We start from the raw sequence: 23,976 nt of genomic DNA, 5'->3' as shown, positions 1-23,976 counted from the left end.
TTCTTTTTTTCCCATTCTTACCTCTTTATCAGTGCCTGCTGACTGGCTGCTATGGAGGTGAATATATCACAAGAAAGCTAAAGAAAGTTTTCTGGGGAGTATATTCAACAAGGCTAGCTGTCAGTCTTAAGTGGTGGGAATAAATCCTTACCAACTAGATCAAAAGAGCTAGTAGGAGCGAACAGACAGAGAGAAGTCCGAGAGTAGGAATCTTTATTTCTGGTAATAAATTCATGTAGTTTGGTGATCTCATGTCCCATGTCTTCCCAACTTCTGTGCATTTTCTGCACAGGTCCTGTTTCTACCCCCATATTCCTCCTCCCTCTGGTTCTGCGGCAGACGCCCTTCACCCTTCCAGCAGGGACCTCCAAACTACAACAGTTATGCCCATCTCTGCTTCCACTATGCCCTTGCCTGCCACTAAAGAGTTGCTGAGTGCTATACATATAGCAGGGCCAGATTTATTCAGATGTGCAGAGAAACTGAGGTTTCTTTACTTCCTATGTTTGACCTGATCTTCTTCATGAGCTCATCCTGCTGGGTGGTGGGGCAGTTTGTGTGTGTGTTTGTGTGTGTGTTTGTGTGCGTGTGTGTGTTTGTGTGCATGTGTGTATGTATGTGAGAGAGAGTATATTAGTCTGTTCTCATGCTGCTAATAAAGATACAGCTGACACTGGGTAATTTATAAAGGAAAAGAAGTTTAATGGACTCACAGTTCCACATGGCTGGGGAGGCCTCACAATCATGGCAGAAGGCAAAAGAGGAGCCATGTCTTACATGGCAGCAGGCAAGAGGGCATGTGCAGGGGAACTGCTCATGAACATCAGTGTTCATGAGACTTATTCACTGTCAAGAGAACAGCATGGAACCCACTCCCTTGATTCAATTACCTCCCACCGGGTCCCTCCCACAACATGTGGGGATTATGGGAGCTTCAATTCAAGATGAGATTGGGTGGGGACACAGCCAAACCATATCAGAGAGACAGAGCAAGAGAGAGAGAGAAAAGAGAGAAACTAATTATAATCCAATTCATGAAACCAACCAGTCTAGCAATTTAAACATTCTTTTTAGGTAACTCCCTTTAAAAAAAAAGTAAATGCTTAGACTTTGAGATTTCTTTGTGGCACTTACTGTTACCCTCGAAGACAGCAGGGTCTTGTAGTGTCCTCTGGTTCCTCTTGACTCCATGGTGATGTCTCTTGTCTGCTTGGTCACCAGAAGTCTTCGTGACATCTCTAGCTAATGTCTGGGACTGCCTTTCTCCCCACCAGCTTGGCCCTGTTCAGCTCCTCCTCACACTATGGATCCAGCTGAGGTCTGGCTGTAGCACCTATTTGGTCCCTGACCCTCTGTCCCTCATCCATGGCAGTGCCCCTAATAATCCCTCCAATCAGCACTATCAGCTGCTTCCTGTCCCTCTGCAGGGCACAGGGACCTCTGACATCTTCCTCCTTCCTGCCTAGGAGCCGAAGAAGATGCAGGGGGTCTGAACTGTGTCCTCCCTCTATCTCAGATGCAACTGTTTTTAATCTGATGTAACCATCTTGGGTTTGTGTAAGAGTGTCCCAGGAGTCACCTTGGAGATCATCTATTTACTGAGTCCAAGAAAAGGAAATGGGGTTAAATTCTCCAGCTCTCTGTTCTCCCCTTGCCCTATCTAACAATCTCTTGCCTCAGGACTTTGCTCTAGAACCCTGATGTACTTCATAGATACCACTTTCCTGAGATTCCTCTTTCCACTGCTCCCTGGGGACTTATTGTGGTGGGAATGGCTGTTGGCAGGGGAGATGGGGAAAATATAAATAAAACCATATCCTTCTCTGTCACACATCAATGCATTCAAGTGGTAAAAATCTCTGCACTAGGCGGAACTAGGGTTTTAGGTGACAAAAGTCAAAATGGTAGATCACCCAGGCCACAGGTTTTAGCTTTTCATCTCTGATTCCAATGGAATTTCTTTTCCAGGAAATATGTGAATGTAGGGGCTGAGAGAGAAGGAAGGAATCTGTACCTGGTCCACAGCAAGTAATAGCAAATAGTCCAGAGCCAAAAGTCACACACAGACATGGCTTGGTGCATATGGTTCCTGTGTGATTATGAATTTTAAAGACCAGCCTCAGTTCCAGCAAAGATGGTCATTTTGTTCTATTTACACTGGGGCTGGACCAAGTTCAGCCATTTTTCAGACTTCATGGGAAGACCCATAATTAGGTGTCACAGCTGCTTGAGCTTGCCTTTGGCTCTGCCAGGCTGCGGACAGGGCAGGTGCCCCTCTGCTGTGACCCCGGAGCACGAAGCGTCACCTGGTATGGAGAAAAGAAGACTCCCTCTCAAGAAACACTTGATCGGTAGCGTAGCTGTGAACACCACCTCCAGAGCTTTAAAAATTCTCATGTACACTTTGAGAGAGTCGGTAGCAAATGTTGAACATTTTATGATTCCCTCATTGTCTCTTTTTACTTTAAGAGAGAATCATTTAAAGGAATTGTGTCTTCCTCTTTCCAGTCCCCAAGCCAGAGTCTAAAGCTCAATAAAGCTCATTGGAAAATAATTCTTCTTTTTACACACAATGATAGAATATATTATGACACCACGTAGGTTCAAATATCATTTAAAACAAATCTTACAGAGTATGTTCCCAGATTTAGGAGGCTTTAAAAATGCTAAATGAGGAAGTCCTGGTACAGTGGAGGCTCATGCTGTTCTTGAGGGACAAACTCCAAAGCGCTAGATAATACTTTTAAAATGAAGAAATTACCACCGTGAACAATGAGGGGTTGTTTGGGGCAAGTAGAGTGCTTTGTCCAGATTGATTCATCCATGTTTGCAGCTATTACTGCTAATTCCTCTGTAAATCAACCCTCCTTGTAAATTGTGATAGAAATAGCTAACGGAGGAGGAATTTTTCTTCTAAATAGCTACGGGAGTTGGTCCTGTATTAGTGTTTACCTCGTGTCGCTACCTGAGTGATATCAAGCTTATGTTTCTAACCACAGAGAAAGCCAGAGCTATTTTAATATAACTAAAAGTGAAAGGAGTCCCATTCTTCATCTACAAAGAAAGGGAGACAGTGCTGGCGAGTGATATGGGACTGCATAAATAAGTATTCCCAACTCTTCTTTTCTTTTTCTATTAAATATAGCACAAAATGAGAAAGATTTAGGCTTTTGACACATTCAGTTATTAGGATACACTGGAGCAGACCACGAATGAAAATGCATTGCTGGTTCAGATCCCTCCCTTTGCCCCATCCCAAAGCCGTTACAAAATGATGTGTAGTTGGAAGGAAATTTTGAATGGTAATCACATTGAATACAAACTTGAAATGTTAATAATATGCAAATTGTTTCCCTATTGATTGGAAATGACTATATAACAAAACACCATCTCTGTGACCTGTGTTTTCATACCCCAACTTATCTACCCTCACTCCCTCACTCCCTTAGTCTCATGACTAGCTCTAGATTTCATTCTTTTCATTTTTTTATGGACTTAATTCTTATTTGTTTTTTAAATTCACTTTTATTATAGGTTGACAAATGATAATTGTATATATTTATGGGGTATAATGTGATGTTTTAATACATATATACATTGTGGAGTGATTAAATCAGTCTAATTAACATAACAGTTACCTCACATACTTATCCTTTTTTATGGTGAGAACATTTAAAATCTACTCTTTTAGTAATTTTGAAATACATAATATATTATTCCTCACTATAGTCACCATGCTGTGCAACAGATCACCAGAACTTATTCCTTCTGTGTAACTGGCACTTTGTACCCTTTGATTAACATCTCTCCTTTCCCTGTTCACTCCCTAGAGGACATTATGCTAGATGAAATAAGCCAGACACAGAAAGACAAATACCACATGTTCTCATATTCAGGATCTAAAAAAAAAAAATCAAACTTTTAGGAGCAGAACATAGAATAGTGGTACTAGAGGTTGGGTCTGGGTGTGTATATTAATTTCATTCTTTACAACCGCTTTGTGGCCAGCCTGCCATAGTGAAACCACCCTCAAATTGAAACAAACATCTGAGAATGAACTGAAAAAGGAGAGGGAAGATACAAATCGTGCTTCATACCTTAGAGTCCCAGGGGATCACTGCCAGTAGAGGTGTAATTAGTGAGCCTTTAGTAAAGTCACTGGGATTCTTTTTCTCTCACCTTTTTAGTGTGGTGACCATTTGCTAGCATCTGAGTTTCTTCAGTTGATCTGAGAACCTCCATTTGTCTTTCCTAGGGTTTCCTCAAGGCATGAGTCTGGTTCTCACCAAGCTCCAAACATCACTGGTTAAAGCCCCCACTGGATCCTCTCCAAAGTCATCAGACACAGTTAGTAGCTCACTGGTGAACATTTATCCCTAACTCTCTTACTGCTGCTGAGACCAAGCCGAAGGATCTGGAGGACACTAAGTAGACCACTATTTAAGAACAGAGAAACACTTATAAAACTAGCTGGGGACAGGACAACTATGTCTAGCTTTTTGTCATCAATATTCCATTAAGCTGGATAACTGTGTCTCACTTTTTAAAACTAAATGTTTAATTTTGAGATAATTGTAGAGTCACATTATTGTAAGAAATAATACAGAGGAATTCCCATGTACCCTTTACCCATTTTCTTCCAATGGAAACATCTTGAAAAACTACAGGACAATTTCACAACCCAAGATACTGATATTAGCATAATCTACCAATCGTATTCAGATCCCTCCAGTTTTATTGTACTCGTGTGTGTGTGTGTGTGCATGCATGAATTTGGTTCTGTGTAGCATAATTGCATTTGTAGGTTTGTACAACCACTGCCACAGTCAAGGTATAGAATAGTTCACCACTAGTTTCCCTGTGTTGCCCTTCTTACACAGGTCTCCCTCTTCCTCTCCCTTCTCTCCAGTCCCTGTAAACCACGAATCTTGTCCTCCATTTTAAGAATGTTACATGAGTGAAATCATATAGTATACAACCTTTTGGGATTGTCTTTTTTCACTCAACATAATTCCCATGAGAACTGTCTCATTTTTGTCAAAATGCTTGAGAGATTATCTGATAATTAGGATGATTATGTTTCTAGCTTAATAGGATTTTAAAGTTAGAAAGTGTCTTTAATATACAACATTCCATTTAACTCTTTCAAAGGAGTAGAAAGTAAAGGTTTTAAAGGAAAAAACAAGTATTGGTGATAGGATTGCATTTTCTAGGTGTGGCAGAGACTGGCTGGCTCTCCATCAAAACCACCACCTCTTCCTCCTGAGCCTACCACAGGACTATGTTTTCCAGCTTCTCTCGGAAAGACATAGTTATGTGACTATGGCTTCTGGACAATCGGAAGTGACCAGGGGCAATCAGTTCCAGTTCTAGTCTGGTTCATAAAAACCTCCCACACATGTCGTTTTGCATCCCTTTTCCTTCTGTGACAATCTTAGAAACGGAAACCCATGGTGAACTTAGAGGAGCCACAAGGTGGGACAAACAACCCCTATTTAGCTCTCCAGGATTTCTTGACCTTTAGAGTTCTGAGTCACAGGAGGTGTGGGAGCAGCTATTGTGAACCTAGAGGAAGTGGAGTGGAGGGAAACAATAGCGAACTCCAACAGTTCCTTTCCCATCATTTCCTCCCCAGCCTGGTGAGGCTCCTTCCTGTCCCAGACCAAGAAGATGCAGTCCTCACACACACATTCAAAGCAGCAGCCTCAGGTAACCTTAGAGGTTTCTCACAGTTTTCTTTGAAGTTTTTTTCCTGTAATTTTTCTTGAGTTAATCTTAAGAAAGGTACTATGCTAATTCAGCATCTTGTTAGCCATTATTTGAAGGTTTTTAATTTATGAATTAATTTTATTTATTTCTGTTATTATAAAAGAAAAAAGAAGCAGAAATGAGAAAAATGTAACCTCAGGTTTATTTTACCAAGACTTATATTTGTAGTATGGTAGAATCCCTGTGATTTTGCTGGCGGAGGGAGCTTTAGCTCCTCTGGATAATCATACCAGCGTGATGTAATTGAGGTTGAATGAGGAACTAAATTCAGAAAAAGAAAGCGAAGGAGTCACGGGGCTGGGTTGACTATGAAGACATGGAGAGATGTGTCTTGACGTGTCTAGGCATGGGTTGTGACCTTCCTAAATCTTCCTGCAAACTTGCTTCTCTTTTCTGCTCAGCTTCCTTTTCTCATTAGTGCCATTCAAAGATGTTTTTAGTTCTTCTCATTTCTTTGGTCTATTAAGACAGATGTTGAAGTGGCATGTTTATCAGCAGGGAAAAGTGACAGTGATTCTTTCCATATGAATAGCTGCAAATGAACACTGGCTTCTGGAACTTACCTCTTGGTGGTCCGGCAGGATCTTAACTCCTTCCCTCTCCCCAGTCCCCAGCATGGCCTGGGGTGGATTCTGAATGATGCTCTGGGTTGTCTTTTTCATTCTTTTTTATTTCTTCACCCAGAAGAACAAGTGGGTTTTCATAATAACATCCTTTCCCAATAAGGTTTGCTCGCCTACAAACTTTGGAGAGAGAATGTTTGCCTTCACGAAAGATTTTCTTAGCATAATTTGGAATCTTACTCTTAAAACAAAATCCCACTATGTCCTTTTAACAAAATGTGTGAGTTGATTGGCAATAAAAACAGGAGATAAACTGATTTTTAAGAAACAGTTATTTATAAGGCCAAGAATGACTGTGAGAGAGCTCCTTTCTAAAGTACTGCATTTGATTAGAAGTGCAAAGGAATGAAGTCAATATTATTACTCAAAATGGATTAAAACTTTAACCCTCAGTCATAATACCTTCTAGAATACCATAAGAATAGAAGGCTTCTCTTGGACCTGTCAGTGCATTGTGCCTGGTGTTCCCATGCAGTGAGCTGACACAATCACTTTGGACACACAGTTGCCCACATACTCTCACACCCACAAACATACATCCCCAAAGGAGATTCACTCTGTGGAGAAGAACTAGGAGGAGGCTGAGCATGCAGGGCTTCTCTGTGACATAGCTTCATGAAAACCAAAAGAATGGAAATATTCATCAGAAAATCCATGGCAACCGAGAGAGTATGCAGTGATACCCTTGACTGGGTGTCCAAGGAATGGGTCCCTGCATATGGAATGGAACAATCACATGTAGAATAGGACAGTTCAAAAACAACTTACATTGCCTGTTTTCTTTTTTCTTTTTTTTTTTCTTTTTTTTTTGTAGCATATTTTCTTGTCCACTTATGTTGTGCTTATATTAACATAAAAATATATATGCACATCCTCAAACATACCAGCTGGATGTTGAGAGGAAGAGAGTTGGAATAGTGAAGTGGTAGAGGGACACAGGACCAGAATTAAATGCTTTATAATAAGTCTTGATATATGGAATAGTAACAATAGTTTTGTTGTTTTACCACATCAACTATATTTCATTCTTCACATTTCTAGTAAGTTTTAGAATCAGTTTCCACCAAATGACTTGTGGTGAATTTGTTTGTGATTGAATCTACAGATGAATTTAGGGAGAATTCATATTTCTAAATGTTGAGTGTTACAATTTATGAACATGGATTCTTCCATTATTTAGGTCATTTAAACTTCTCTCAATAATATCTTACCATTTTCCATGAAGATGACTTTTATATATTTTGTAAGATTTATTCCTAGAAACTGTTTTATTTTGATAATTATGTGGATGGTACCATTTTCTAATTGTTTATTGCTGTTTATCAAGTGGCGTTGCTAAATTCACCTCTTAATTAGAATAACGTATTTGCTGCTTTTTAAAGATACTATTTTTTTTCCAGTCCTATGTCTATTATTTCTTCTTTTTTTGTTGAACTGGTGAAGACTTCCCATACAATATTCAGTAGAAGTAGTCATCACAGGCATCCTCATGTTATTCGCTAGCTCAACAGGAAAGATTTCCCATTATGTATGACGTTTGCTCTAGCTTTTGTGTTAAAGACCCAATATTAGATTTAGGATATTCACTTTTATTCCTTCTTTGCTAAGATGGTTGTCATGAATAGGTATTTTCTCAAATGCTTTTTCTGACTCTGTTATGATTACCAAAGGTTTTTTCCTATTAAAATAGGGGATTACATTTATTTACAGATTTTAAATGTCAAACCAACCTTGCATTTCTGCAAATTTGTTTGTTTTTTCTTATTTGTTTTATTTATCACTAAATTTAATTTGTTAAAATTTTCCTTAGGATTTTTGTATCTATGTTCATGAGAGATACTGGCCTATAATTCTTTACTTATAAGACCCTCGTTTGGTTTTAGAATCGAGTGTGCTGGCCTCATAAAAGGAGTTGGAAAGTGTTTCCTCTTTTGCTATTTTGTAGAAGACTGTGTTATTTCCTCTTTGAATATTTAGATGAATTCACTGAAAACGTGATTTAAGTCTGTAGTTTGTGGGAAAATACTAAACTATGCATTCAGTTTTTAAAATTTTAGTTTTATTTTTCTTTTACTGTCAATCTCATGTGTATATGCTACATTCAATTATTCTGATACAGAATTATTAATAGTTTACCTTTTTCTTATGTCAATTTTGGTAAATTAAGATTTATGGAATTTTTAAATTTCATCTAAATTTTTAAATGTATCTTCAGAAAGGTATTTATGATATCCTTTTACCTTTCTAAATGTCCACAGAATCTGTAGTAATAATCTCTTTTTATTCTTGATATTGGTTATTTATACCATTTCTCTTTTTTCTTGGTCAATCTTGCTTGACCTATCAATTTTATTAAGCATTTCAAAGACCCAGGTTTTGGCTTTGCTAATTATTTCTGCTGTGAGTTTGTTTCTACTTAAGTTTTGTTTTTGTTTATTTTTTACTATTGTCTACTGGCTTTGGATTAACTTGTTCTTCTAACTTCTTGAGGTGCATAATGAGATCACTTATTTTTAGACTTCTCCTATTCCTTTTTTTTTTTTTTTTTTTTTTTTTTGAGACCGAGTCTTGCTCTGTCACCCAGGCTGGAGTGCAGTGGCGCGATTTCGGCTCACGGCAAGCTCTGCCTCCCAGGTTCACATCATTCTCCTGCCTCAGCCTCCTGGGTGGCTGGGACTACAGGTGCCCACTACCACACCTGGCTAATTTTTTTTTGTATTTTTAGTAGAGACAGGGTTTCACCGTGTTAACCAGGATGGTCTCAATCTCCTGACCTCGTGATCCACCTGCCTTGGCCTCCCAAAGTGCTGGGATTACAGGCTAGACTTCTCCTTTTCTAATATATTTATTTAAAGCTGCACATTTTCCTCTAAACACTGCTTTACCTGCATACTACAAGGTTGTATGTTATTGTTCGGTTAGAATTATTTTGTGATTTAACCTTTGACCTATGGGTTATTTAGAAATATATTGCTAAATTTCCATACACTTGAAATATTTCTATTCATTTTTTGTTTTGGATTCTAATCAATAACAAAATTGTTTCATTGTTGTCACAGAACATTATCTGTCTGAGTTCAATTACTTGAAATTTATTGAGAGTCTCTGTGACCCAGCACATGGTCAGTTTTGATTACTGTTACATGTACACTTGAAAAGAATGGTGTGTTCTACAGCAATTGAGTGTAGTGTCCAGTCCATGCCAACTAGGTCAATTTTGTTCATGACATTATTCAAAATCTTGTATAACATTACTAATTTTTTTTATTAGTTAACAAGTTATGTAGTGAGGCATATACAATGCAGAAACATAGGTATGCACCTAGGTACCAATTATTTTTCTTAAGTGAAAAAGTAACTAGAGTCCAGTAATTTATTTCAATTCATTTGTGCATCTGCTTTAAGCAGGTGTAATTAGAAACTGTAGAAGTAAAATTCTCTTTTATTTATAGCATTAACAAAAGGTAAAAGCTAAATAAGTAGGCTATTCTTGTCAGTCATAATTTTTGTTGGCACTGTTCTTGTTTTTGGTTTGGTGCTCACTCAATGAGGAAACCACATGCCCCCAAAACAAGTTCTTTCCCAGAAATTCTTAAAAGCAACCATCCATACTACCACCAAACTCATGCAGCACTCAATCAAATTTCCATCACGTGAGAGAGAATATTCACACTGTGCTGTTCAGAGTATCAGACAAGCCTGATTACAATGAAAACAGAGTTTTCCAACTTACTCACTACTTGTGCTCCTGTACTCAGCTGCTAGATTGATATTTCTAAAATGCCAATCTCATCATTCTATTCCTCCATTTAAACATTCTCCAGGGATTCCCCATTATCTCCAATATTATATTTCTTTAGCTTGGGATTCTAAGTCTACTGTGGTGTAGCTCCTACCTTCTGTTTTATCTTTTGACATGCCCCTGAGTTCCATACAGACATGGGAGTCTCTGAATAGATCACTGCCTTCAGTCTGCTCTCTCCATGCAGAGTCTGCCATTTCCCTATCCCATCCTGTGTGCCTGACTGACCCCTACGTGGCCTTCAAGATGGCGCTGATCAGGTCCATTGGGGAGGGCTTTGTTATTTGAATATTCCTCTCCTCTGTGCTTTCTTAGCCCCCATCACACCTCTGCCGTTTCACTTACAGTACTGTATTGTGGGTGCTGGTTAGCTTTCTGTCTTCCCTACCTGAGAGAGGGCACTGCATTTCCCCACTTTGTATTCCTAGAGCCTATCTCTCTCAGTGCCTGCACACAGAAGACACCCAGTGTTGAATGTTTTTCAAGTGCAGCCATCTTAATCAGCTGTCATTAATTATAGAAACAAATGGCCAGAAAAATGCTTGGATGACATCATCAGATGGCATTAAAGCATGAGACTAAAAGTCATGTTGGGGCATCCCATTCGGAAGAGTTGTTTTAAGTTATTATCTATGGCATTTAGGGAAGTGGCAGAGGACAGGAGTGACGTGGAGGAGGCAGGTGTGTGAAAAGGACACAGAGATGAGTATGCCTTATGAATACATGGGTGTGATGAACTGAAATGAAGTTTTTTTTTTTTTTTTAATTCAAATGAGTTTTTAGGGCTCGTGATTCACTGGGACATGTAGAGAAAGTACTGTAAAAGATCCAGTTCTCATATCGTTTCAAACAAAACAAAGCCTTTCTGAGACAGCAGTACTTGTTGGCCACACTGGCATTTTAGGAGCTGCCTACCCCTCCTCAGAGGGAATAACGTTGGACAGAATAAACAAACATGAGACAGTATGTTTCCATAGCTTCTTTTTACAGTTCATTTTTGCCTGTGCAAAGTGAATGAAATTCTAGCAGGGTCTAATGCTGAACAAATGTGTATGTTTTCAAGGCATAGGGTCGTAGGGCTTTCTGTGACCTTACTGGGGTGGGGAATAGTGCCTAGTCCAGTATAAGGCAGTTTTCTAAGTTATAAAGTTGAACCAATACGTTGCTTCTTAATGAAGTTCACTCCATTGGTTCTAGGAATTATCTTTGTGGAAAAAAAAAGAATACCTCTCCTCCCTAACATCCTTTTAAATTCCAAAATACAGTGCTCTGGCCTTTCCTCACATAGTTTCCCTCTTCCAACACCTTTATGCATCCCACATGTTGATTGGTGTGGGGTCAGGGAAAGTCAGCATCCAGGGCTTGCTCTGGATCTGAGGGCACAGGGAACTGAAGATATGCAGTATCTCATCATATGCCTTGCAGCTAAGAAGCATACAGAAAGCAAAGCATTTACACCAAGAAATGCAAGAGTCATGAAAAGATGCAATGGCTCATCCACAATGAAATTGCACACTGTCTTAACTGAAAGGCATCTTGCCAAAGTTGGAAGGCATAAGCACTTCCTAAAATGGTGTTGCACTTCTATACTGGAACTATTATCTGGCAGCCACAGTGACAGAAATGGATGGAGGGCCGGAAACTATGAACATTCTCTCAGAAGAGAAACCTTATTATTATCATTATTATTATTATTTGTGTATTTTCCAACTTCTTTATCTTCCTTCCTTGTGAATTTATTTCAAATGCTCATGAAATAAATTCCCCTTAGGTGCCCAGGCCAAAAATTCCCCTGGGTAGTATTAAAACACCAGATATCCATCTTTCCCAAAATATAGGCTACAGCATACCATGGGACCTGGCCCCTGAGGACATTCACCTTTTAGATGGAATGGATTCACATGAAAAGCATCTAGACAACTTTACTAGGAAAACAAAGGAGAGCAGCTGAGCTCTCTGGTCTCAGCTAGTCTTTTCCAATTGAACAAAAATATTTTATGACATGGGTAGGAAAGATCCTGGCTAATTTTCAGACAACCCTTCTCAAGATAGATTAAGATCTAGGGAATATCTTCACTATGAAGACAAATGGAGAGGGGTCCTTATTCTCAGGAACTTTTGAAACTACTAATTGGCCAATGATAAAAGAGCTAGTTTGAAACTCTTTTGCCCAAAGAATAGCCATTTCACCAAGAGGTAGGTAGGTTATGGCAGGGCAGGGCCGGATATCCCAAATGGAAAGGATAAAGAGGTAGAGAAAAGTGGGCTGAGGGGCCGATGGAGCATAAGCACCTGAATGCTATGCTAAAGCTCAACAGAATTTGAAAGGGGCATCTGGAATTGCTAGGGTTTATGTGGCAGCTACATAAAGCAGAAAATTGGCAGCTGCAGCTTGTATCTGACATGGGTGACACCCAAACAGGAGATGGGTATATACAAAACTGTTCACCACTTAACTTCTTTTTAGCAGTAAGTTATTGTAGTCTTTCTATTGTCATGTTTTGTTTCTTTTTAAAGAAACTTTTTATTATATTGATTTGGGCTTTTACCTTTATTTCGCAGATCTATGTTTTTTTGAATTGTATTGAACACGCAGCAGATGCTTCCTAAAATTCATTTCTGTTTCTGTTAGTGATTTTCTTTTTCAAAACTGAGTTGTTTCGCATTTTGAATGCTGTATTCTCTTCTGTCTTTATTGCTGTATCTCTTCATGAATGTTTTCTTCTGTTTCATCATCCTTGAGTAAAGAAAGGTGAATGTCAACTGGGTGTTCTTCCATAACCAGAGTGACGGGTTGTGTTCTAGGTTTTCTCACTGTCTGCCAGGAAGTTGATTGAATCTTCTGCTCGTCTCATAAGCTGGAAAGACGGGGTTACATGTAAATTTCTAGTGTCCCCCACGCATCCAAAAGGTGCATTATTTCTGTGTCATTTCCTCTCTGGATCTGTTGATACCACTTGGCTAGGGTTTTGCTTTCTATTTACAGCTTCCTGTTGGGTCAGAACTTCACACTGAATGCATAAATATGACTGCCCAAAGTCTGCCTGGCACCACTGGTGACTACATCAGGGAGAAGCCTCTGAATGGCTGATTTTCTGCTAATTGTGGCACAAAGCCTGGGTCTCTCTAGTGGAGCTGATTTCAGTGCTACTCATTGGAACAGCTAAGTGAGATTCTGAGTGAAGCTTTCCCTGAAGGCCCCACTCCTGCTCTGGCCTGGGGTCCCAGCCCGTTGATCACAAGGTGATATGAGGCCCTTCATGACTTGATTCTCTCAATACTGTGCTTCCTCAGGAGTGGGAATTGTTATAAAGTAGTGGCTATACATCCGTAGTCCATATAATGTCCTTAATAATTCCAATTGTTTTTCAACTGATGAGAATTAGCTTTTAGTTTGTAAAAGTGGGAGAGGAAGTGTTTGTATGAGAAATAGGAGATTGTCCTAGTAAAAGGAGACGTGTCAGCTCATTTTCACGTTTAGTTGTCCTTGTATTATTAGCATTTTATTTTATCTTCCTCTTCTTGCCAGAATCTTTTTAAATTACTTGTCCATTTGGTAAAGTTTGAGTTAGTTAAATCTAGGTCATGAATCAACAATCCATTTAACTGGAGACTCACGAATCCACTCCCTTGGAAGACCACTGTCCTAGAGTATGCCTTAAAGTTTTTGTTTTGTTTTCTGGAAGGGGTATGAATGATAAATTTTGAAGTTGTTGACAACTGAGAATACCTTTGTTGGCCTCTTATGTACTTGGTAACTCTGTAGATATAGATATAAATGTCTTGAATTTTCCCATATTATTCTCAAAAATTGGTACTGTTATTAAATTGCTTTTTGATGTTTGACACGATAGAAGTAGATGGCCAGGACAATTTTTTGTTACTTTGTAAGTATTATGTTTAATTTTCTCAAAGATTTTCAGGTTCATTTCTTTATTCTTTGAAATTAAAAATTACAGTAGCATACATTTGATGTTTTCATTTACTTTTAAAAAATTGTATTTGATCCCTTTTCATCTGCTTATACAGATTTTACTTTAGCCTAGGAAAACTTATTCAGTTTAAAAGCTGCTTCTGTTTTTTATTTCCTGTGAAAGTTCTATTATGGGTAGATAGGGTCTTCTGGCTTTTACTTCTATTACTCTTATAATCTTTCTCATCGTTTTCTTTGTTTTTGTCGTTTCCTCTTAGGTTCTAGAGTTGAGATGGGTTCTACTAGAAATTCATGTCAGTTCCTGGTAGAACCTGTAAATCCCAAATGAAGAGAGGCATTTTTAAGAAGTTTAATTTTACTCTCATTTTTGAGAGTAAACTTTAAAAAGTTGAATTTTACTCTCATTTTGTCATTTGAAAGTCCAAACAGCCTAGGGGGTAGCTGGGCACCTTGAGGTGAGAGTCAGGACTGGAGGCAGACTTAGCCAGGAATGTGTTTTGCTAAAGAGCTTCCAATCCTTATTTGGAACAGCAGTCAGGGCTCCCTGCTGCCGTCTCCCCATTCTTTGGCAGGCTGCTTATCCCTTCTGTGTGAGTGACTGGCAAGCCCTTCCCTGCCAACTCCCTGTCCCGTGCTGCCTCTGAAATTCAGAACTCTTTCCAGTGCTGCTAATGGCATTCCCAAGGCTGACCTTCCCCTTCAAGCCTGCAGGGGCTCGGGGGATTTCCTTTGCATATTTCCCTTTGATATATTGGAGACTCATAATTCAGGTAGAGACAATCTGAATCTAATCTTATTTGTATTTTATATCACTGAACTTCCTGGACATTTTTTTTTAAGGTTGACGCCCTTGCCTACTTTTTAAGGTTGATCCAAGATTGTTTCTCATTCTTTACTGTGGGTCATTTTCATGAAGATTAGGAAGGGAGTAGTTTATACCTTGCCGTGAAGACAACCTATCTGAGGATATTTTGATGTCAGGAAGGTGAGAACAGATTGCGTATACCAATGGGAAATGGAGATTTGACAATAATTTTAAACATCTTGCTAGAATTTTTCTCATTTGGTTATCTGTAGTGATCAAAGTCATTGAATAATGACAGTAGTTGTAACAATTGCCTTTTCAAAGGACAACCATGAGTCACATACTGTATATCAATTTCATTTAATCTTTAGGTCAACTTTAGAAATTTTGTACTTTGCTCTTCATTAAGATAACACTCAAAGATGTTACATAACTTACCTAGGGTTGCACAGCTAAGTTATGAAGTGAATTTCAAACCCCAGTTTGTCTTCAAAGTCTCTACTATTTTCATTGCTGGTTGTCAAACAGCCTGAAGAGTTGCCCAATCTCCAAATCTCCAGTATTCTCAGTTACTGCATGTTGATCATCTGTAGTCATTTTATTGTTCTTATGAATACTAAGTCCTTCTCTGTGCAGATATGTTCATATAAATAACAGAAAAACATGTTTTATTGCTTCTCTTGTGTAGTCTGGAGTTCCTCGGTTTAAAATCCATCCTCATATTTCCTTTTTTTTTTAAAAATTAGGGTATTTATCTCCTCTCAGAGTGATTTTTTCCATCCAGTAAAACAATTTGCTTTCATCTATTCCTTATGTAGCCTTTTTGTGATTCTCAGTGGTTTAAATCTTTTCATCTGTCTTAGGACATGCCTGGGTCATGGGGCTGCCATTATCTGGGGCCACTGCTGAACCAAGTGCCTTCAGCAGAGCAGAATCTCAAGAGGTATTTGGTGATTTTGCTGCTGGTCAGACTTTACTATGTCCACATAGAACAAAAAAAGATGAAAATTTGAGAAAAACAAAATCATTGATAATTTAGGACTCATGAAGATAAAAGCTAGCTAGAAAGTATGGTCAGTGCCTGGTTGGAGAGAAATTTTTTCTTCTTACTTCACAATGGCAAAAATGTATACATTTATTTTATTACTTGCTCGTTTGGTCCCATAATTATTTTCCTTTCAGATGTATCAGAATAAGTGAGAATATTCGATGACTGTAAAATATATCACCATAGTTATAGGATTATTCTTTGTTTCCTCTATTCTAATGAAATTGTATCTTTTTATTTTTCTAGATTACGGTCTTTGGTCAAACAATTAGAGAGAGGGGAAGCTTCAGTGGTAGATCTTAAGAAGAATTTGGAATATGCAGCCACAGTGCTTGAATCTGTGTATATTGATGAAACAAGGTAAGCTAAAAATGACAAAAGAGATTAGTATAGTGATGGTAAATTTTCTCTTATATGACTTTTCTGACATTGTCCCCCATGCCAGGAATGGGGTGACATTCAAATTACTCATCTTGGAGTTTTAGTTTCCACAAACAAAGGGGATAGATTTGGACAAGTCACTTACTCTCTGTACTTCCTTATCTATAAAAGGAGCTAATAGAACATATCTCATATGACTGTCACGACAAGGAAGTGAGATCATGAAAGAGGAGAAAAACTAATTTTTAAAAATCTGCTAAGATTTTAAAAATCAGATGTGGAGCTCCATTGTAATTATTGCATGTTGTTAGTGTCAGTCTAAAAATTGTGTTTATGTTTTAATTCATAATGTCCACTAGTAAATGGAGGCTCCTGAAGTGATCGAGAAGCATGTGTTCTCTTATGCACCCAGCATTCCCTCTTCAGTCTTATGTGTGTCGCTGATTTACTTAGCAGGCTTATTGCACTTGAATTATCTAAATGTATTAAAGCGATTTCAGTTACTACATATGCTTGCAAGTTACAAAATTGCTTTTCTTTTGAAAAATGTTGCAATGTTGAATATGAAAGGTGGTTTTTGTTTTTTTTTTCTAATTCAGACAGGCTTCTCTGTCAGTATTTGTGATGTCTTACTTTTCTTTGCCAAATTCCAATCTGAAAGTATTTCACAGCAATCTAAGATTTGTACGGTTTCTATCATTATTATTATTATTTTGGTGACACACTTGGTTTCTAATTTAAGGAAATTCGATATCACAGCTTTTTTCCAAATGTTGTATTTCCTCCGCTTACCCCCACCCCAATTGGTAAGTCTAAAGGAAAAAAAAAAAAATCAAACACCTTTACGCTGGCAGCAACTTTTACTGCTAATTTGTAGTTGGGTTTACTATAAATATGCAATGCTATTTTAGGTTTTATTTTAACATTGCTCTTTGTGTTCCATTCTAGTGGTCTGACCTATGTACAAGTTTGAAAAATCAGCGAAACACAGCTGTGACATGATTCAGTCATTGTGCAAAAATAAAGAACTGCATTATTTTGAAAATTTTGCTTGAATTTAGACATTTAAATTTTGGTAGCAACCTATCAAACTAGAAAGAATATTAATTGTCATCACTTAGGATCACTTCTTCAGAGGACTGGGTTGCTGTGATTTGGTAAATACTTTGCAAAGTCTCTAAGTGTCCATTTTTTAATAAAACAAAATAGTGCCACATGGTCCATCTATGAACTAATAAAAGGCTGCCTGTGAATGTATTTTTAAATAGAAGGTTTAAATTTCACTCAAATGCCACAGAGTGCTTCTGGGTACAATGGACCAGTTCCTTTGTCCAGTCTGGTAAAGAGAATCATCCTGAAATATCAGTGGAGGCCAAGACCATCCTGAAACACATATGGCGAGCTTACATAAGCCTTCCCAAAAAGGCACTGTATTTTTTGTGGCCAGTTTAATTTGGTTTCTTTGCACCTGCATGCAGGTGAGGCAGAGAGGAGCAGCTGTTTTGAACAGAGAGCTCCAACTTCAGATTTAATCTCAGTGTCCTGGTTCTCTTTCTTGTGTTCAGGAGACTCCTGGATACAGAGGATGAGCTCAGTGACATTCAGTCAGATGCTGTGCCTTCTGAGGTCCGAGACTGGCTGGCCTCCACCTTCACACGGCAGATGGGGATGATGCTCAGGAGGAGCGAGGAGAAGCCCCGGTTCAAGAGCATCGTTCACGCGGTGCAGGCTGGGATATTTGTGGAGAGGTAAAGATGTCATTCATTGTCATTCAGTGACCAAAGCAGCCAGAGGAACACGTTTCCAATAACTGGAAGCTTTGCTTTAATGTAGTTTTTCTATCTTTATAAATACTGAAAATTGTGGGTAGAAACAGATAGTCTTGAATGAGAAATGGCAAAAACATGTCTATTTTAATCTCTGTAGCATCATTAGGAAAAGCTTTTTGCTTTTGCTTGGAAGTTTTTTGTTTACCAGAGAAGATTTAGTTTCAGTTCAGTCTCTAATTTTTAAAGCAGGAAATCATCTCATCTATCATCTTTTGAAATAGGTGGATGGTGTCTCCATTTGGAACAGATCTGGGATGCTTTGAGGTTGCTGGATCCAGGGAGGACAGTTCATTTCAGTGGTTTGAAGCCCCCATGACACTCAATTTTATTATCTATTTTACTCTTTGAAATCAAATTGACCCCCTTACCCAGCAATAGATTCCAGAAATATATATATTCTTCCTATAATCCTTATCGTGTAATTACACATTTTAGAAATACCATGGTGAGTTTAAAGATTACCTGGGACATTTTTCCTTCTTGTTTTTGGCAGTACTAAAGAACAAGCTATTCTAAATGGGTTACCCATAGGAGTTCTTCATTCAGGTTAAATTACTACAGCGCTTACTGTCTATTCTGTACTATAATTCACTCTGGCCAAAGAAGTGACCCATTTAATAATTTAATTTTCAGTCTGGAGCCTATAGAGTTAGGTATTTTTCCTCCCAGTGGTTCTTATGTTTGGGATTGCTTTAATTTCTTTTGAATTTAACACTTAGACCACCTGAGTGAATATAAAAAAGGTCAAAAAATGAATTTTAGGTTCTTTGGATCACCCCACTAGACTTCTCATTATTTGTCAATACTTGGTATGAGTCTATGGATTACAAATCCTACTTTGTAAGATATCATGTTGCATTTTTCCCTTTTGACTTTTCAGAATGTATAGACGGACATCAAACATGGTTGGACTGAGCTATCCACCAGCTGTTATTGAGGCATTAAAGGTAATACAAGTGAAAAGATTTTACAATGTACATAGTACCTAATGAAAAGTAGAGTTAAATTGCTAGAAAATAAGAGGCTTTCATTTACAGTTACTTTTCCATTTATTCCTAACTTTATTCTTTCATTATCTTTTTGTTATGTGTTCTAACAGTATTACTGTCTTTTCACCCTTCATCTTCCCAATTTAAAAATAATCAAACTCTGTGTGGGTTTCATTTCTTTCTAGTACTCTAGAGTAGTTTAGGTTTTATGCAGTGATCTGTCATTATGGGATTTATCTGATTTTGCCATATGAGATCCAGTATGTTATGGCCATAAGTATTCAACATTAGGAGGATCTTCAGTATTTGTAATTGCCCCATTATCTGATTACCTACTCCAAGTCCATTTTATAGATGAAGAAACCAAGACTCAGCAAGATTTAAAAAAAAGAGTTAATTAGAGACAGAGCTAATGTTTGATATCAGAGTTTTCGGTACATGGTAAGCTCTTAGTAATGTTTTACTGCATGAACATATAGCTCGAGAGTCCTCGTCCCATCTGTATATCCCATTGTTTTCCAAAGACTCTCATTGAGCCAGATGTTCCCTTGGAAGTCATACAAATGTTTGAGTTTAAATGGGCTAAATCCTGCAGAATTACCTCTAATCAGGCAAGTTCTTGGAATTGTATAGGGTATCTCTAGGAGCCCCAAAGCAGATGCATTCCTGAAGGCAGATATTGATGAAGATCCATTGGTCTGAGCGTATTTGAGATTTGCTAAACTTGATTTGGCTTCTGGATTCCAATGTGTTGCTGATCCTGTAGCCCAGGATCACTGAGTTCGTTGACATCACATGTTGTCTATGCATGGACTTGGGCCATGTGCTTAGGGACATTGTAGCGTTTTGACCTTTGCTAAAGTCATTGTTTTGTTTCTCCAAAACCTGAAAAATGTGGTGATGTTTTCAGAAGCTAAATTACGTATTCATGGAGTTAGGGGGTGGGGAGTGCTTCTTGATTAATTTAATGTCAGGAAAGAGCCCCTTGGGACCATCTTGATTATATATTCATAGGCCTTTCTCTTGTCTCAGAGACATTTACTAGCTGAATTTTAGAGACCATACATACACAGATTCTCATTTATCCTTGTTTGTCTCTACTCTTTCCGTCTCTTACCTAATCTTAAAAGCAGGAAGGATACTCAGGAAGGACCCAGCAAGAAGACATGTCTTTTCTCCCATTCCTCTTTAACCCCTAATCTGATGCCCAATACATGAGTGTAATGTACATTTTAACCAGTGAAATCACTTCAGGAAATCTGATAATTCTTAATATCCACTATGAAGTTGCACTGATTTTCATAATTGAACCTGAACGTTCAATCAAAGTCTTAGAAACATTAAAAGCATCTTTTGTCTTTAATTTTTTCCTTTATCAGGAACATAAATACAAAAGGGTATAGTAGTACCAAGACATTTATGAGAATGTTGCTTCTAAATTGAAGCCTCTTTTCTATGCAGAATAACTGAAAAAGAACTGGAACAAACTGTGATGTGCATGAATTGTTATTTTATACTTCACAAACAGAAATTCTCAGATGCACACATGTTGTCTGAGGGGACGGGTACTTAGATTATTCAGATAAGGAAGACCTACTAGCTCTCTAAATAAATTGCTACTTCTCCTCACATACATTGTTGGTATGTGCATTAAAGCTGAAGCTTCTATTTCTCTTGGCTGTGTCCCCCATTTGCTGGGGAAGTTCAAAGCTTTTTGCAATGTAATATTTTTCCACTTCTCCAGATGCTAATTTTATTTGCAAAGAGTTGAAGCGATCACAGATATAGACTCTTTTGTTTCTTTCTTTATGTACTACATGTTACAAAAAAGATTATTTCCACTTCATTGCCAGAAGTTCATATGGAATCACTACTGTTTTCTTTTATTACAGAAATTTTCCCTAAAGACTGAGAGAATAAAATTCCCTAAAATAACTCTTATGCTCTTGTCATGTTAAGCTTTGTGGTTAATGTAAGAACATGACATAAAATTATATTTACATAAGAGAATAATGAACCAGTCTCTAAATTTGAAACATATTGCATTATGTTCTTTTTACTTTTTCCATTATATATACATGTATAGATGTAAGCTTCTAACTTGAGGTGTTCTACCTCTAGTCTTCTGAGATTAGCTTAATGGAAATGTAGCTATGTGCTCTTCTTTGGAAGGGCATCTGTTTTGTGACTCAGGAAGTGACACCTTGGAAAGACTCCAGGTTTAAAGTGGGAGGAGATGAGGAGGTTCAGGCTTCCTTTGTGTTAGACTAACAGGAAGTTCCTGCAATTTCTCTGTAGGAAGTGTCCTTGGGCAAAATTTGGTGAATGAGGAAGAATGGTTGAAGGCAGTTAAACTGGGTACTTGTTAAAAATGCGAATTCCAGGCCCCACACCAGGATTCTCTGGAGTCCCCACTGGAGGATCCATGTTTTTGCTGAGCCCCTCAACTGGTTCTGAAGAACATTAGACTGAGAATTACAGCTAAGCCTTCCCTAACATGAGGGACCAAAGAGGACATCCATCTCACTGTCTCTATTTGCTCATCCTCTTTGTTCTCTAAGTCCTGATATTCAGAATAAATTTCGGCTTTTTATCATGATAATCTCTTTATTTCTAGTGATAGAGAGCCCTTTCGTTTCTGGACACTAGGATTAAAAATTGTCAGAAGTGACACAGCATTTTCCAACCTACTGAGTTGTCAGTGACTTTTTCCTTAGTACTAAAGATAAGACAATATATGTGACCCATGACAGTGCCAATGATAGTAACCGAGGTAAAGCTTTAGGTCTTGGGTTAATCTTAAGTGTCTTTGCTGTCTATAGCCTGGGCCTTAGTGGGATATTAAAGGGATAAGGCCTGGGTCACAGCACATATTCATGGCATTTACAATTTCATCTGTTGGCAGTGAGATCACTAAGCGTTGTTAGTGAGGTTATTACCTGGCTCTACTACCTTATGGCGCTAGACATGTCAGTTAATCTCTGAGATTAATTGAAATGTCTAGCGCCATAAAGTAGCACAGAAAAGGTGCTCACAGAAATGTACCTGTCGCTATTTCTTTGGTTATTTTAATGGAGGGGCAGTTATTGAAGACTTAAGTGAGGTTACCACTAAGTGTGAATTGGAATAATTCAATTGAAACCCCTCTGGAAAAGTTTGATTTTCCTATATACAATTCTGTTTTCCCTGAAAACTGTTTTTTAGCATCTAGGAGGGAGACCCTTAATGGCTTTGGGATGAATTTGACAGTTGGAGTGTTTAGTCAGGAACAAAACTGGGATGGATGGATTATGTTGGAATTCATTGAGGGCTGGGGTGAGAGTCACTCATGAGAACCAAGGTCTCTACCAGTGTACCATCTGACACCTTACCTGTAGGCAGTGTGGTCTCATATGAATCCTTGCTGTCAAGCTCAAGTCAATATGCTTCACTTAACTACAGGAAGTGAGATTTTGGTGCCATGAAAAACCAAATGACTGTTGCTTTAACCATTGCTTAAACAAATCTTTGTTTACTACATCCACAAGAAGTTGGTTAGGATAAACCAAAGCACATCAGACTGTATTTACATACATTTTGGAGTAGCTATTTATAGGCAAAGACTTCGAACTTCAGGGATAATATGTAAGGTGTGAGTTCAGTTTAGTTTTTCCTTTTACTTTTTTTCAGTAAAGTCACTTACAGATTTGAGGACAAGATCCCAGACTAGCGACTCCAGAAATGGTAGCATTTTTCTCTCCTGTGAAATGAATGCTTTCTTTTTGGTTTCAGCTCAGCAGTTTAGATTGATGTGGCATATTATTTTGTGTTCTGTATCACACATGTTTCTGAGCACTTCTAAATGAGTTAATATTCTTTACTATAAACTTAGAGGAAGTCATTGGATAGTGTCAAGGGATTGGAGAGAAGTTCAGAGAAGAGGAGCACCGTAGCCTGTGGTGAATTAAACAGTAGCAGCTGCAGGGCTTAATGCAAAGCGACTGATCTCAGGCATCCAACCTATGTTTGTGTTCTGGCCTTGCCTGTATCCCCAGCACTTACTCACCTTGGGTGTTAGGGAAATTAGGTAATTTATCAATTTTCTTATCCATAAAATGTGACTAATATCTATCACTTAGAGTTGTTTTCAGGATAAATTACATATTTATCACCAACCATAATGCCTGTCATACGGCAGGTACTCAAGAAATGGCTATTTTTATTAGTAATAAGACTATTTGATTTTTTTTTAAACAGTAAATACTATGTAGACTAGCCAGATTGGAAAAAGTTTGAGAGTGGAAAGGCTGTTAGTGTCACACTGTGAAATCTCCAGTGAGGGCTGCAGACAGACTTGAAAGTGGGGAGATCGATTGGCGTGTAAGTGACGGTGGGCTTATGTATTCTTTCTCCCCACCCTGTCCTGCAGGATGTGGACAAGTGGTCCTTTGATGTCTTTTCCCTGAATGAGGCCAGTGGAGATCATGCACTGAAATTTATTTTCTATGAACTACTCACACGCTATGATCTGATCAGCCGTTTCAAGGTCAGTACCTCTTTAAAAAGAAAAATAAATGAACTACGTGCATATGTTTATCCTCATATGACTTTTGGGTTTAGTCTCTTTTAATATGCAGAATGAAAACTGCTCCAGGCGACTCAGGAAGCACCCTTCGGATAGCCACCGCTGTGAATTCCTCTGTGGAGGGTGCTTTTGATTGCACTCTTGCTGGTGGGTCTCAGTGGCATGGGAGAGACCGGAGAGACCCATTTAGATTCTGGTCTTCCTGGAAGTACAACCCAGAGCCTGTAATGAC

The 23,976-nt window shown here is 38.3% G+C and overlaps 1 protein-coding gene across 4 annotated transcripts in view; it reads left to right on the top strand.

Moving 5' to 3' along the window:
- LOC101024526 (calcium/calmodulin-dependent 3',5'-cyclic nucleotide phosphodiesterase 1C) overlaps positions 1-23,976 on the top strand; it is a 445,901-nt gene that overhangs the window by 384,334 nt on the left and 37,591 nt on the right. For all 4 annotated transcript variants that reach the window (XM_031665342.1, XM_031665344.1, XM_031665345.1 and 1 more), the window contains 4 exons: positions 16,228-16,341; positions 17,928-18,110; positions 19,072-19,138; positions 23,589-23,705. In XM_031665342.1, the coding sequence (XP_031521202.1) occupies positions 16,228-16,341; positions 17,928-18,110; positions 19,072-19,138; positions 23,589-23,705 (481 nt within the window). The remainder of the gene's footprint in view (positions 1-16,227; positions 16,342-17,927; positions 18,111-19,071; positions 19,139-23,588; positions 23,706-23,976) is intronic.

The sequence above is a fragment of the Papio anubis genome, chromosome 4 (genome assembly GCF_008728515.1).
Source record: "Papio anubis isolate 15944 chromosome 4, Panubis1.0, whole genome shotgun sequence".
NCBI lineage: Eukaryota > Metazoa > Chordata > Mammalia > Primates > Cercopithecidae > Papio > Papio anubis.
The sequence above is the reverse complement of the archived record's forward strand: the minus strand, read 5'-3'. Positions and strand labels throughout refer to the sequence as shown.